The sequence below is a fragment of the Hypomesus nipponensis genome, chromosome 6, assembly GCF_054491055.1.
Source record: "Hypomesus nipponensis isolate SF chromosome 6, ASM5449105v1, whole genome shotgun sequence".
Taxonomy (NCBI): Eukaryota; Metazoa; Chordata; class Actinopteri; order Osmeriformes; family Osmeridae; genus Hypomesus; species Hypomesus nipponensis.
The window spans coordinates 16,797,501-16,813,470 of record NC_140366.1 but is presented as its reverse complement, the minus strand read 5'-3'; the positions used below and the strand labels follow the sequence as shown (position 1 = coordinate 16,813,470).

Genomic DNA, 15,970 nt, shown 5'->3' with positions numbered 1-15,970 from the left:
GTGTTCTGACTGTAGTCGATCCCGTACAAATAAACAGTTTGTTTTTAATCCATTTACTTGTTTTGTTTAAAGAAAGAGAAAGCAGCATGTATCTCACAAGTTGAATACCTTGAATGATCAGGGTTCCATGTACTGTATACGTCGCCAGCGTGATGTACTAAACATACATGAGCGCTGAGGAACAACTTTCTAAGGGTTGATATCATTTCACTAGCTAGGTCAGCCATCCTTTTCTATCGTGAATGTCCATTATCCGTCAGCTGACATCCCTCACAATTTACAGCAAAGATTAGAATAGTACAGCAACCGTTTTAACACGCACTGCTTCAATGACGGAAAGAGTGCGGGCACGAGACAATGGCACAGCAGAGCCTTCAGTAGGTGAGAGTCTCAGCAAGTGCCGGGTTTAGCACGGTCATCATCAGAGCTCTCACACACTGCGCAGTGTCCTCACGCATGAGTTCACACACTCTGCACGGTGTGTGAGAGAGCGCGTCGCCAGACTGCAAGCCACGCACACAATAGAAGCAGCTGCAACCTTGCCTAGAAGCGGTGGGGGAGGGGAGAAACGATTCCCCCCCATACACATCACCTCTACTTAGCTGCAATCACGGAGTAGGAAACAACAGCATTGCGGGAACAACTGAATGCGGCCAACTGCTTTTGGTGAACGAACTTCTTAAAGGAAACTTCTCTCATTTGTCAAATTTGCGTCAGGGTCAACGCTGCGTATTGTTAACGCTTACCGGCATTATGAGAATGTGCAGTAAAAACACTGTTTCGCCGTCGTCGACACTAACCTAAAGCCTCCCTAACTGTCAGTATTTCGGGGATTCCTAAAAACGCAGGAATCTACAGCTACTGCGGTGAACCCCGGATGCTATCACACACCTGGAGATTTGCTGCATTCGCGATGATCTGAGAGCGTGACTCCCGGGCGCTGAGCAGCGGCATCCCTCTCGCCCCCTCTTTCGCTCTCTCTCTCTTTCACTCTCTCTTTCCATCCCTCCCTCCCCTCTCTTTCTTTCTCTCTCTCCGTAGGTCCACTACAGGCTACAAGTCAGTTAGCCGTTTAGCCAGAACCATGGAGAGGCTTGGTTTCAGGACCCTGGTCAGCGGCAGAGTTTTGCTGTGTGTGCTTGGTAAGCGCTTTGCGAGTGTGTACTGTAAGTGCGTGTGAAGGGGTGTTGCTCGTGTTAACTGACAGAATTTCGGTCGTGACTCCTCACTGCAGTCCGATGTTAGGCTTAATGTGTATATGTGTATGTGTGAGTGTGTGCTCGCGCGGGCGCGCGCGCGTTTGTGTGTATGTATTTATGCGTGTCAATGTGTATCGACAGATTCCCCGTTACATACTCTCTCGAATGGTCGAGAAGCACTTTGAGTGGGTAAAAAAGTATAATGATAATGCAAGTCATTGATTGTTAGTATTCATAGCACATACAGTTGGCTATTACATCACGACCATCTTTTAGACTCGATTTTGGTCTGTCTTCTTTGCATGCCAAATCACTTGCAGCCACGGAGATTGCGTCCAAGGAATGGGATTGTCATGAATCTGCCCCTCGTGACTTTTGAGAGAATAACTTTGTGACGACTAACCTTTCAGTCCTCTGTCAGCTCTTTTGCTGATTCTGCATTTTGCTCTTATGGCAAGCAATGAGCAATATACACTGGTATCTATTCTATTCAACTTTAGACAGTTCTATTTTATGCTGACCCAGCCTCACTGTTGGCAGGTATCCTGGCCCGGTCCAAGGTTCTCGCGGAGCAGGAGGGAGAGAACCTTTCTGGTCTCTCCACAAACCCGGACAAAGGAATCTATGCAGTTCGGGAAAACGGGACGACCTGTCTCATGGTGGAATTTGCCGTTCGGTTTGTGGTCCCATATGATGTGCTGGCGCTAAACGGGATTGACGTAAGGGTCATTTGGGTCTTCTTAGAGCTTAACGCAAATCATGGATGTTTCAAAATGTCTCAAGCATTCAGAGGGAGATATTATAGGAGCACAGATGTTTGTTGATTCAGCGAACTTCACGGTAACATGACCTGTTTCCTCACCTATGCTTATGTAGCCTAGGTCAAAGGTCGCTTTGATGTTAGGTCTTTTATATTTTATTTAATTTTGAGGCATTGACTGGCCTTCTATATAGGACGTTCAAAGCATTCATAGGCCGTATGCATTTAACAACTTATTATCCGAGCAAATGATCCTTTAATCATCAGAATTACACCATAAGTAGCGTATATTCTTTTCTCCTTTCTTGTAGTTGATCACGGAACAGTCATATCTAGCACTACCTCGTGGCGCGGAGATCGAGGGAAAGTGCGGGAGCACGGAGGCGGAGATTCACATCTCGTGGAAAAATAACGCCTACACACTCCGCATATACTTCACAAAGGTGGGCGAGATAGGGAAACGCTCTGGAATCCCAAATCACGTCCTCTCCCGAGGGAGTCTTGAAATGTTTTAACATAAAAAGAAAAATGCAAAGAGAAAGTATTTTGAAAATATGGAAATCCTTCGTATAAAGGATGACGTTTTGCTGACTATGTTGTAGGAATTCCGTGACCAGGAAAATGAAGTGTGGAAGTTTAGCAAGGTCCAGTTCGTTTATGACACGTCGGAGACATCCAATTTCATCAACGCATACAACCGTGAGTATAACCCACTCAGCAGTTCTCATTCAAAAGTCATTTCACAGATGCAGTACAGACAGTTACAAATTGTATCCAGACTTTTACAACGTAGGCTACTTACATTTATATTTTTGTAAATGTATAGGCCATGCACTATTATCGTCTTTTCATTATGGTATTCTTATTATTTTGTAGTCTTATTATTTACGTTATTTCTATTATTTTGTATAACATTTATGTGGTTATTATCCATGGGTCACAAAATAACTACACTGTATAAAACCGCATTTTCCTTTGTCTAAATGCGTTCTATCGATCCATTGTTTTTTGTAATTATACTGAAAGCAATACATCAAGTTTATTTGAGCTATACTTTTAATAATTATGCAATATGTTATATTTAATGTGCCTCTATACTAAATGAATATCTACAATTTTCATGCTTTATTGGCCACCTGGACTCTGAAAGGCTTTTGCTATTTTCGTCTTTGGAAAACACATTTTGAAAGAGGTTGATGCTTGTCTAGTTCTGTGTTTCTGACATAGTATACAAGGGCATATATTGACAACTTGTATTTACTTTTAGACACATCTACGGCATTACTGCTTTATTTCGATAGTGACAGTGTAGAGGGACAGGACATGGAGGGAAGAGAGGGGAGAACATGCAGGGACTAGCCAGGGCTGGAGTCAAACCTTGGTCCCTCAGCTACGGATATGCGCTCTGCCTGATGAACTATTTGGGTGACCCTCAACATATTATTTTACGTGCACTTGTGTGCGTGTGAGTGTGTGCGTGAGAGAGAGAGAGAGACAGAGAGAGAGAGAGAGAGAGAGAGAGAGAGAGGGAGAGAGAGAGAGAGAGGGAGGGAGAAATAGGAGAGTGGGGGAGGGTACCGAGATAAATCATGAAAAACAGAAAGCGAAAGTGTAACACAAAACATACAACATAAGATATGAGGATATATCATTACCCACCTCCTGTCGACCCCCCCCCCCCTCCCCTCCCCACAGCTGGGAAGCACACTGCCAACTCCCACCACCTGTCTGCGCTAGTGACCCCTGCTGGCCGCTCGTATGTCTGCCAGGCCCAGCAGACCCTCACCCTCATCTCCACCGACCACCAGAAGGGAGTGACGGTTGCCATGAGCGACATCCAGATCCAGCCCTTCGACATAAACTCTGACTTCATCTTTAGTGAACGTGAGTCACATTAGCGTTGCGTACATCATTTACGTTCAATGAAATTATGCATGCGCTGTGTAACCTGCCCTGACAAACTCAAAATCTTAACTCAAGACTATCTTTATAGATGGTCGTCTTCTGGTCAATAGGTAAAAGAGTGACATATCTACCCTTGCACTGTCTAAAGGAGGGATGATGGTATTTGTGAGGATGGGGATATGAGAATGATGAGGCGATGATGATGGCAGGCAGGATGACCCGATGATGTAAAGGTGATGTGATGATGGTGATGGTGACCACGATGATGAAGATAAGCCTTACGTGACAGTCTTATTGGAGCTGTTATATCACTGTGCAGTTCCTGGTATAAAAAAAACATCCCTAGATAGATAGTCTCTCTTTCTTTCTCTCACTCTCTCCCTCCCTCATCCTGGGGGGGGGGGGGGTGATACTGCTGCAGTATGAGGAACAAACCAGAGCTGCAGAGAGAGAGACGGAGAAAGAGACAAAAAAAGAGAGAGAGAGGTCATTAGGACTTTATGAGGTAGTTATATCCTTGTCCTCCATGCAGGTCTGATGGCTGTGCTTATGTACTAATGTCCTCTAAAGCATGGCACCCTATGGAGCCTGGGTGTTTCCGCTGTAAACTAGCCTCCATTTACACCCCTCCATTTCACATGGAGCTGGTTTCTGTGCTATTAGGGCCCTCAACATGTCACTGAGGTGTTGTGCTCCTATTCATGACCTTTTACATCATGTCAAAGCTTTCATTCTTATACTAACTCACTCTCAGGGTGTGTGTGTGTGTGTGTATGTTTGTGTGTGCATTTGAAGGTATCAGGTTCAAGCTCATTTCCCCTGATAAGGGCATCAGTAACAGCTGATTGAATACTAGAGTCTTGGAACGCAATGACAGCACACACGCAGGAACACAGCTCTAATTTTCTATGGTTTGGTTTGGTTTCTATGGTCTGTTTCTTTTACAGCTTTTAAATGCATCACTGACCAGAGAGAACGACTGGAGGAAACCCTTCCGCTGGTCCTCGGCTTCATCCTTTGCCTCATCATTGGCATCACGTTGACCGTCTACCACTTCCACCTCAAACTCACAGCCCAACAACAGCCGCAGCTGCCCAGAGACCGCTCAATGTACAAGAACATGTAAGCAGCCCGCGCCAGCTTTTTCCAAAGTAAACACGAAAATGACTGAGCTACTTTCCCACGACATCAAAGCACATCTGGGGCAAAAACGTAAGGACAATGTGGGTCGAATTCTAGATTGAGAAGTGACGTAAACGTTCTCAAAAAGTCAGATGATTGATTTGCCTAAATACGTCGATGTTTTCTTTGATTTTGTCAGACATCTTTGAATTGTCGAGCAAGCCTGCGCTTTCATTCTCCTCCATAACGTGTCCAGTTTTCTCTGACCTCACTGCTAAATAATCTCGGTCCATTAGTCCTAGTAATATATTTGTGTGAAGTTTTATTTGTTAATCTTTTTTGATTATTTGTTATGAATGCAATCCTAGTGGTAAAAGTGGACCGTGTTGTGGTGTGCAGGTGTTTTGTACGACCTTCACGAAATCACGAAAAATAAATGTTTTTGCTTTGGGTGGGCGGATCTTTTTCCAGATCCCAGTTTATGGAACATATCAGAAAATATCAAATAATGTACATAATGAATGAGCTAAGAAATCCTGTGAAGACTTGCAAATGAAATATTATTTAATTATCTGAGCCTATCAGAACGTCTGAAGAAAGTGTATCGTTGTGAAAGAAAAACAATATTTAAAAGAATAGATGTATGATATTTTCCGAACGACTATGCATAATTCTATGCTGATGCAAACTTTGATGTGCAGTATTCCGTTCACTAAAATAAATGTAATGGGAGTCATAAAACTGCGCATAGAGTAAGTTTTTTTTTTTTACTGTCGATTGCCTCTGTCTGGTATCATTGGACCGACTTGTTGATTCAGAAAGATCGTTACCATCTCTTGTCCCATTATTTTTCAGTGAATGACAGTTTATCAAATAAAATAAATGGATTATCCTGTTAGATACAACGAGCGGCACCAAGGTGCAACTGCGGCCAGTGTGATCGATGTTCCTGTCGGGAAAGACGGGCCGAGTCGAGTTGCAGATCGAGTATTGATCTAGTCGTTTGACTGCGGGCTGAAAGAGGAAATGCGATCCGAACAAGTCTAATCTAAAATAAATGGAGCATCCTTGACACACGCACACCTTTTATATTTAACACTTCAGACATCATGAATCATCATTGCCCCTGACAAGTCGTCATACTTAAAGCCGTAGACTTGTCCTTTGCAGTCATGTCTAACGCAACCACCCCACAACCCCCATTCAGCAAGTTTCCCGTGCGCATAGGCAGGGGCGCCGTATAGGGGGGAAAAGTTATGCCGATTCTGACTGACAGGGGCCCCAAAAAAATTAAAAACGAATAGAAATGATATATATATATATTTTTTTTTTTTCATGGGGCCCAAAATTCCTGTCAGCGCCCCTGCGCATAGGCATCACGTGAGAGGTGTGTGATCGTTTGTCACTCCATGTACAAAGACAATGAAACACAAAAGCAGATCATCAGGCTTTCCTAGCAGAGAACATTGGCCAACAGTTTTTCTTGTAACTGCTTTTTTACTGCCCTGTGGTTAAAGTGTCTTCCTCTGAGAGAAACATTTCTCCATTCCCATTCTGCAGGGTCAAACCAAATCAATATTCCATTATGGTGCTTCAAAGGGGAAAAGCTTTTGTGGAAAGAAAATAAATAACGTCATAAACGCTGGGAGCCTGAGATAAGGGTCTGTTGGGAAAGAGCTACACCAGGCTGTTTGTACAGTATTTAAAACGATTTTGTTCACAGGATCTCAACGTAGCACTGAGGAGGCATGATGATAAGATAGTGGGAAGAATCCATGCAACACTTTCCACAGTTTTGTATGTGCTTTTTTTAATTGAAACCAGCTTCACTGATAACAAACATGCAAAATCACTTTACAAGCGACACCACAGATAAGTATTACTTGTTACTCATTCAAGTCTTGACTTTTGCCAAGGGTAAGCCAACAGCACACACACGCACACACACACACACACACTGTACAAAGATGCCGTCAAACGTGCCCAGTCACGCACAGGCGCGCGCACACACACACACACGCACACACAAACGCACACACACGCACTAATTTTCATATTTACATGTCACAGTGAACGATGGGTAAAAACAAGATGGGGACCAAGATCACACTGAGTTTGTGGTCCAATCAGAAAGTGAGAATGGCAGCACAGTTCCAGCGATTGGGTGTGGAGTAATGGGAAGAATGACAATGAGGAAGTAGTTTAGTAAACCAGACCTTAATGAGTCTGTTGAAAGCTGCTTCTAATTTTTGCTCAAGAAGTCTTAGACAAGCGCCCTTTGGAGTTAAGGAGTATGATTATGTTGATAGTATGCTATATATAAAGAAAAAAGTATTTTCTGGGAGAAATCTTTTGTTTTCATCATATCCACTGTGCTATGATTAAATGTGTTTTAATAATTACAATGTCTTAAATACAGGACAGGGTGTAATAAATAAGTTGGGGTATTGCTTGTATCATATAACCAATATCACTGTCTGCTGATATCAAGAAATGTAAAACAAAAGAAAAAGGCCACACTACCAAAAAATAAACCTTCAATTCAAAAAAATAAATACATCCTTTAAAACAGCATACACCTTTTCCACACTGAATGGAGGCTCTGTCTACAAATGTAAGATAATAAATATATTCAGTATTTTTTGTAACAGTTAGGGGTTAGTTTATTTGGAATATCTCTTAAATTTTGAATCAAAAATGGATTATAAACAGTAGGAAACTCTGACTTCTATGTAATACTGCCCATATCACAAGTGTTACGACACAATAAAATACTGCAAATTATCAAAACTGTACAGAAAAACTTACAATTGTCTCTAAAATACATTTTCACTGTTAGTGTGAGAAGAGAGAGGTGAACATAACCAAGTTCCCTCCACCGACAGAAGAACAACCCATCCTTCCGTCTCTCCGCAACGCCCAAACCCCGACAGCCTCACATCCACCGCTCATCCCCCTCCTTCCTGATTGCTCCGCAATCTGCTGCTTCTGTCTGATGCGGCGGGCCACCTCGTCACACAGCAGGGATCCCTCGGCACGGCTGCGTCCAGACAGCCTCAGCCGCTCACCGCACACCCTTGAAGCTCTAGTCCATTGATGTCTACTATAACTCTACAGCGAGTCGGGACTCGACAGCCTAAGGAAGAGAGAAAATGGCACCAGACTCCATAGAAGGCTCCCGGCGTGTAACTGGCTAGAGAAGCACTCAGCAGGCCACAGGAGAGTCCCAACACCGAAGAAGACTGGCCCCTCTGCTACAGTTTTACTGTATATATTCAATATAGTAGGTATCTCAAGGCTCCTTGACCTTTTTTTTTGAGGGGAAAGAGGGTTAGAAAAATTCCTCTAGCTAAACTACTTCACGGTTACAGGTGTGAGTTACTCTCAGCGGCTGGACAGTCACTGGTCACTGGGTGTTTGGCTGGGTCAAGGTGTCGCCGCCCTGTTGGGGGGAGGTCAGCGATGCCGGTAGTGTCTCATCAGAGGCATGATGCAGGAGGGGGGGCCGGAGAGCTTCAGGAAGGGATGCTGGAGAAGTTCCAGAGCCGTAGCCCTCTGGGAAGGTTCCCTCACCAGCATCAGGTCCAGGAACGCCCGCAGCACCGACGACACCTGGGGGACAGACACACGGACAGACCTTAACATCACGTGACCTCTCCTGAGCCCACGCCTTTCATCAAACAAAGAGTCTAATACGATGGGAAAGTTCCATAAAGGTACACAAGCTCATTCTCTCTCGTAAAGGCCTGCTTTAAAAAGCATCCGTGTGTGTACAGGTGATACTTAACCCTTTCGAGTGTCCTGTCACTGCTGATGTAAATGCAGTAAGGGTGCAACACTTTGTGAAAAAACCCATCCAATAATAACTCCTTCCCTGCGTAGGCAGGTTGCCAGGGCGCCTCACCTTGTGGGACTCTTTTAACCGTGGGGGCATGTTGTCTCTGATCCTCCTCATGGCTTGCAGGGGGGGCTCGTTAAAGTAGGGGGGCTCACCATCCACCATTTCTATCACCATGATGCCTAAGGACCAGATGTCCACCTGGACACACACACCAGGGAGCAGAACGACTGTTTCATCGGTCTGGGAGAAGCTTACCCACTGGGACTGTACCTGCATGCAGGCAGTCCTGGGTCTCCTGCTTTGTGAGTGTGTGTGAGTGTGTGTGAGTGTGTGTGTTTACCTCTGTACCGTAGGGTAATCTGGAGATGACCTCCGGTGCCATCCAATAGGGGGTGCCCACCAGGGACTTCCTCTTAGGCACCTCTTTAGACACTTGGGCACAGAAGCCAAAGTCTGACAGCTTTATCTGAGGGAGGTACACAACATTATCTAGAATCCTACCACAGGGATGGGTCCATGAGTGTTCACCGTAGTCAACACAAAATAAATAATACATGCTTCTGTTCAGCTATGGAAATCCGTGGAAGATTCTATTACAGGGAAACCACCAGGTTTGAAGTTCCAACACACAATGACCCTTCAGAAGAAAGAGGTTTCATACAAGACACTAATCCTGCATATTAGCACTTAATTATCCATCAATTAATCATGTCTTATCAGCTCGTTAGGAGGCATTAGGCTAGATTTAATTACTGGGGCATGGGAGCTAATTGATGATGATGAGTTTCTGCAGTTTGTGGAGTGGTGCTGCAGGAGGAGGAGGGGGAGGGGGAGGGGAGAAGGAGGGGGAGGGGAAGGAGGAGGAGAAAGAGGGGAGGAGGAGTGTCACGTCGATGGGTTGTCCAATGTCCGGCTCACAGGAGGTGTGTGTGTGGGGACGAACAGACAACCACACCACCAATGTAATCTGAAGTACGCACATGACATCTAATTATTGAGTTATTATTGATTTGAATCTATTTATTACGTGAATCTCTGTGATAGAACAAAGTCCAGTCTGCAGAATGGGAAGTAACAAAGTACAAATACCTGAAACTAAAACAGGTAGTAGTATGTCTTTTTTTAAAGTCTATTCTTAAGACCCACCTCTATGCTTTGGCTTTTTAAAACTGAAATGAAAATTGTGTCTACTTATTTTGATGGTATTGGATCTTTGTATGAGGTGTTACAGTTTTTTGTTTTTTGTATTGTGTGAGACGTGTTGAGTCTTTGTATTTTAGGGCTTTTATTGTTTTATTGTTTTACTGTACAGCACTTTGTGTTTCACCTTGAATATTAAAGTGCTTTATAAATACATGTTGCTTGCTTGCTTGCTATTGGATACTTTTTCCTTTACGTGTCAGAGCCCTCACTTCTTCACTTGAACTTGAATTAAAAAGTATTGTACAGTCATTTTTACCAGAGTCTTTTTAAACATGAGTATCTGTACTTCTACTTGAGTGAAGCATGTGTGCACGTTTGCCATCTCTGCCAGTCAGACCAGCACTCCAGTGGACAGAGTGGCTGAGCGGTTAGGGAATCGGGCTAGTAATCAGAAGGTCGCTGGTTCGATTCCGGCCGTGCCAAATGACGCTGTGTCCTTGGGCACGGCACTTCACCCTACTTGCCTCGGGGGGAATGTACCTGTATTTACTGTAAGTCGCTCTGGATAAGAGCGTCTGCTAAATGACTAAGTGTAAATAAGGATGTGGCACGCGTCATCACGTTGCAGTGTGAGTCATGAAGGTGTGAGCTGAGGACAGGCTTACCCGGCCGTCGCTCGTCAGCAGGATGGAGTCACTCTTGATGTCTCTGTGGATGACCCCCTGTGTGTGGAGGTAGGACAGAGCCCTCAGCACAGACACACACACCGTGGCAATCTGCTCCTCGTTCATTCTGGAACACACACACTTTTGGTAAGGATAGAGTGACAGAGGACCAGCTGAAAAGTGCGGACAGAGTGACATGTTAGGTTACGCAATCACATCATGGTAATGCACGTCAGTAAGTGTGGTGAGTGGGAGTGTAGGAGTGAGAGTGCATGTCTGTGTGTGTGTGTGTGAGTGTGTATGTGAGAGTGAGTAAGCGATTGAGTGTGTGTATGTGTGTGTGAGAGAGTGAGTAAGTGCGTGTGTGTGTGTGGTCACATATGGAGAGCAGGGTAAACAGCACGTCTGGCTGAGCTCATACAGCTCCAATGAACATTAACATGAAGCCCCAGCTGGAGAGGACCTCCCCCAGCACCCCTCTGCCCCCCCCCCCCCTGCACACCACACACACACACACACACACCACACACACTCACACGCATGCATGCACGCACCCTTCTGGTTTGCAGTCCCCCGTCCTCCTGTCCAGTCTTACTCCACAGCGGCCCACCGTCCTGCCATGTGCTTACACCCTCGTCTCTCCAAAGAACTACTGACCACCACTCTCCTTCCATCCTTCCTTCCTTATTTCCTTCCTTCTTTCCTTCCTTCATCCTTCCTTCCTTCCTTCATCCTTCCTTCCTTCCTTCATCCTTCCTTCCTTCCTTCCTTCCCTCTCTCTCACCCATATCCCTCTTGCTGTCTCTCTCACACTCACTTCTCTCTCTCATTATCTCATTCTCTCTCTCACTCTCTTTCTCACTGTCTCTCCTTCTCTCTGTATCTCCTCCCTCTCTGTCCCCCCCCCCCCCCCCCCCCCCAGGTTTCACTGTCACACATGTATGGGGTCAGTACCCCGGCAGAAGGCTTCTGGTGACTGTCTGGAGCAGGATGGGAGGCAGACAAACCAGATTCAACATACACACTCTCTCTTTCCTTCTCCTGTTTCTCTCTCACACTCCCTCTTTTCTTTACAAGTACGTAAACATCTTATCCAATGAGCCTTTGAAAGGTAAACATACACACATACAGAAACAACACACACACACACACACCCTCGCTGTTCCAAACGGAAACACAGCCTGAAACGTCTGTAACCAGGCTGAGAAACATGTCGGCACCATCATTTGTACTCATTCTGGCACTGTGTCTGTGTGTGTGTATGTTTGTATGTATGTGAATCTGCATAAAAGTGCGTGAGAATGTGTGTTTTTAAGTGTGTGTGAGTGTGTGTGTGTGAGTGTGTGTGTGTGTATAAGTGTGTTCTCCTGGCAGCAGCCCAGGAGAACATGTTCTACCCTCATTAGCGTAACAAAGGAGACCACAGAAGCACTTTCACCTGAGCACACAGATGGGAACCCACAAACATCCTTCAAAATCCACATCCTGTTCTCACAACGCACTTGTTTCACACCCACTTCTGCTGTTGTTTGTTCTGACAGGGTAATTTTGTGGTATTGTTTAAGTTGTGAACTACCTCACAGCCTTGGGTCTTCTGGATTTAGTTTGAATCGTCGGAATAGTCAACTTTTCTATCAGGTCGTTTTTACTATTTCATGAAAATGAAATCACCATCACCACAGGTGCTGCAGAGTAGAAAAACACTGACCCCCATGTAAAGACCTAAGCTCACCCTGTACCAAGCTTTTTACCACATCTATATTTAATGTGTCGCACATTGAGAGTGTGTGTGTGTGTGTGTTCACGTGGTGTCCTAGTGTTCCGTTAGCATTTCAAACGTCTCACACACACACACACACACACACAGTACACCCACACACGGTACACACACACGCAAAGGGGAAAGACTCTAACAGCTGCTGAGTGAGAATCTACACCTCCTCACAACTAATGAAGACTGTGTCTCCGTCCTCCGGACTTGTCGCCGACAGACAGGGATGCTCAGCAGCAGCAAAGCGTGTTATTAACATCCGACACAGCGCAGCGAAACGCCGACACGTCACACAAATGACTGTAATTAACCACCAAGGACAAAGTAGGCTTAAACAACGAGGTTTGGAACAATGCAACCACGCAACAACAGAGGGACCATTAAAAAGTTGCAGGATAACAATCTTCAAGGAGAAACCAAAAAAACTAACTGTTCGTGTGGAGAGTGTGGTGTTGCATGTGTGTGTGTTTCACCTGTTTAGGTGACTACTCTGAGGTTGGTACCATGAGTTTGATAGGACTGTAACACCACCTTGACTGGCCATTGGGAGACAGGTTGAATCATGTGGGTGCCACGTGATTGGTTACCTCGTGTGAGTGACAATGTCCGTCAAGGCTCCTCCCTCCAGGAACTCCATGACGACCCAGAGTTCGTCCCCGACCAGGTAACTGTTGTACATGTCCACCACATTCTCATGGTGATAGTCCCGCATGATCACCACCTAGGACAACAACCACAATGTTACTGGGAACAGCACATAGCTCAGCAGGAGAGAATTTAGACAGTCGACCAAGCAAAGTTGCGGGTTCAAATCACAATTCACCAAAAACGTCTGCTAAATGAACCCATTATTTATTTAAGCAATAAGGTACTCGAGGCAGTACTTTATCGCCAATAAAGTACGTGTTCGGAACACGTACTTTATTGGCGATAAAGTACTGCCTCGAGTACCTTATTGCTTATATAATACGGTTGCCAGCGAAATTATAAATAGTAAATAAATAGTAAGCTGCCTTTCAGCACAAAATAGTTATAGACAACAAACATTGTGTATCGCATTTCAGTAGCCGAGAGAAAATAGTCCCTGTAAACAGTTGCTGTTGCAATGCAACAGCTTTGTGAACTTCACGTTTGTTAGCCTAGCTAGATCTTGCACCATCTCATTCATTCACATTTGCTCATTTAAAAAAAGTTGCCTTTAAAATAACAACGACAAGGGGACACTTTCAATAAAATAATATTTAATTTAAACAGTAGGCCTACTGTAAACATTCTAAATCAATCATAAATGTTTCGTAGGCACTGGGTATATGGTAGCTAGCTAGCCTACATATGCTGTAAACAAGTTACGAGTGACTTGGGACTCGATGGACTAACATTAGGCTGTTGTTAAGGTTAGCTTATGTTGATTTGGATAGCTCCATTAATTGTGCATCCGTGGAAAACGTCCTTATAAGAAGCCAGCAAGACCAGCAGGTCATGTACTGTAATTGCGTGGCTACGAAGCAAAAATTAAATAAGTGGATTCAAGTTAGCAAATAATGGCTAGACCTTTCAGTCCAACGTTTCAGTAGTTAGACCAGGTAGTTAGCACTGATAGCACGGGACAATCCAATATTATTGCTTAACCGAATGTTGCTAGTCTAGCTTGCTAACCAATAAACAGCTGCAGACCAGTACTAGGAGACAGTCTTTTTCTTCGGCAACCTTTTAGTTTTGTTGAGTGCGCACTAATATGGAACGCTCCCTTTTTAAGGTAAATGTAAAAAGGCGTACAGTACTTTATGCTCAATAAAGCACACCCCGTGACTCACTCTCAACCAATCAGAATGCTTGATTTCAACCACCCGTATTATAAAACATAACGCTGCAGGTTATAACTGTAACCAAAAGGAACCAAGTAACCAAAATGATGTTGAACCATTTAACAAAGCAAATCTTTACTGAGTAGTCTTTCTTCTCTAGCAGTCTGATGAGACCAGGGGCGCTGTATAGGGGGGAAAAGTTAGGACGATTCTAAAAAAATTGAAAAATATAATATAAATGATCAACTTTGATTATTTTCTTCTTTTTTTTTCATGGGGCCCAAAATTCCTGTCAGCGCCCCTGGATGAGACACTGTGCTACAGAGGACCTTGATGTGTAGAAAGACTCTTTTTACACCCCTGAATATGTGACTGATTCAGTGGCAGTTTCCAAATGCTTTGAACGAGTGTGGCTTTGAGTAGTGCTACAACTGTAAGGTGACGGTGAAAGTAGCACATTCTCCTATCTATATGTGTATTGTCAGAGACCCACTGCATGACCTCTTGACCACAGCAAGAGACTCAAGCTTCTCTGTACACAGAATACACAGAATCTGCATATCACTGACCTTATAGAGTAGAGTGTTACAGTGTCAACACTGTTTGTAATATTGGTAAAGATAATCGTTTCATGGTACATGATCTATTAAAAAATGTAATGAACTAATGCTGATGTTTTCTCATTTAGATGTGTTCTGGAGGATTCATCAAACAGGATTAGTTTGAGACATTAATAGGATCATATAAAGCATATTGCTCTGAAATTGCTCACCCACACAGAAACAGTCAGACACACACACACGCATGCATGGAGACACATCCAGAAACACACAAGTACACGTGCACCATCATTGATGCAAAAACATGTAGACATGCGAGAACAAGACATCAGTAATAGTACACTGCCACCATGTGTGTGTGTATCTTCCACCAGCTCTCCTCAGATCATTCTCCCAGTCAGCCAACTGGAGAACCAAACAGAACCAGACAGAACCAGACAGCCCACTGGGGAACCAGACAGGCCCGCTGGGGAACCAGACAGAACCAGAAAGCCGGCTGGGGAACCAGACAGAACCAGACAGCACACTGGGGAACCAGACAGAACCGGAGAGAGCTGACGAGAGCTCACAGCAGAGAGGTTCTGTAGCAGGCTTGGCTCACACCCCTCCAAACGCAAAACACAGCTCTAGTTGCCTTGCCAACATCTGGAGCAGGCTTGCTGCCACAGAACACAACACTGGCCTAGCAACAGAGAGAGAGACTGTGGAAGATATTTCCCTAACAGGCCCTCTTTTGTCTGGACATGAAGGGCTTTCTCTTCAACCCCCTCCCCCCAGCCCCCAAGCCCCTTCCCCCCTCACCTCTCCTGACCAGGTCAGACCCCCTGACGCAGGTGTGGAGCTCTCCACCCCCCCGGCCCGCCCGCCCCCCCCCGGCCCGGCCCCCCCCGGCCCGCCCCCCCCCAGCCCGCCCCCCTTCGTCTCACCTCGTTGAAGAGCAGCTCCCTCCTCTGCTGTTTCCTCAGGTCCATCTTCTTCACTGCTACTTGCTTGCCGCTCTGCTTCTCGCTGGCGATGCACACAATGCCGGTGGAACCCTCGCCGATCTTTATGAAGCTGTCCAGGTATTCCCTGGGGTCACCTGCATTCAGCATGCCACCACCCCGCACCAACACACACACACATTTGAGATCGATCAGACAATTTTACCCTGTAAACGTAACACCACAAAGCAAAGACTTCTATGGAAGAAAAAAAAA

At 45.0% G+C, this 15,970-nt stretch overlaps 2 protein-coding genes across 4 annotated transcripts in view; one reads left to right on the top strand and one right to left on the bottom strand.

The window, feature by feature from the left end:
- Positions 1–1,020: 1,020 nt before the first annotated feature.
- lamp5 (lysosome associated membrane protein 5) lies at positions 1,021–5,619 on the top strand. The gene is made up of 6 exons (XM_084700485.1): positions 1,021–1,142; positions 1,740–1,918; positions 2,271–2,402; positions 2,562–2,658; positions 3,655–3,843; positions 4,812–5,619. Exons 1-6 carry the CDS (start codon positions 1,085–1,087, stop codon positions 4,988–4,990), a joined length of 834 nt encoding a protein of 277 aa, XP_084556611.1. The 5' UTR covers positions 1,021–1,084; the 3' UTR covers positions 4,991–5,619.
- A 674-nt stretch (positions 5,620–6,293) lies between these two features.
- The window catches only part of pak5 (p21 protein (Cdc42/Rac)-activated kinase 5), a 52,267-nt gene continuing 42,590 nt past the window's right edge, over positions 6,294–15,970 (bottom strand). For all 3 annotated transcript variants that reach the window (XM_084700000.1, XM_084699999.1, XM_084699998.1), the window contains 6 exons: positions 15,698–15,852; positions 12,994–13,127; positions 10,636–10,762; positions 9,168–9,293; positions 8,891–9,025; positions 6,294–8,598 (listed from right to left, as the gene is read on the bottom strand). In XM_084700000.1, the coding sequence (XP_084556126.1) occupies positions 8,443–8,598; positions 8,891–9,025; positions 9,168–9,293; positions 10,636–10,762; positions 12,994–13,127; positions 15,698–15,852 (833 nt within the window). In that variant the 3' untranslated portion in view covers positions 6,294–8,442. The remainder of the gene's footprint in view (positions 8,599–8,890; positions 9,026–9,167; positions 9,294–10,635; positions 10,763–12,993; positions 13,128–15,697; positions 15,853–15,970) is intronic.

Coding starts and splice junctions, on each gene's coding strand:
- lamp5 (XM_084700485.1), top strand. CDS start 1,085: ATGGAGAGGCTTGGTTTCAGGACCCTGGTCAGCGGCAGAGTTTTGCTG. Junction 1,143..1,739: donor AGTTTTGCTGTGTGTGCTTG/GTAAGCGCTTTG, acceptor CACTGTTGGCAG/GTATCCTGGCCCGGTCCAAG. Junction 2,659..3,654: donor TTTCATCAACGCATACAACC/GTGAGTATAACC, acceptor CCCTCCCCACAG/CTGGGAAGCACACTGCCAAC.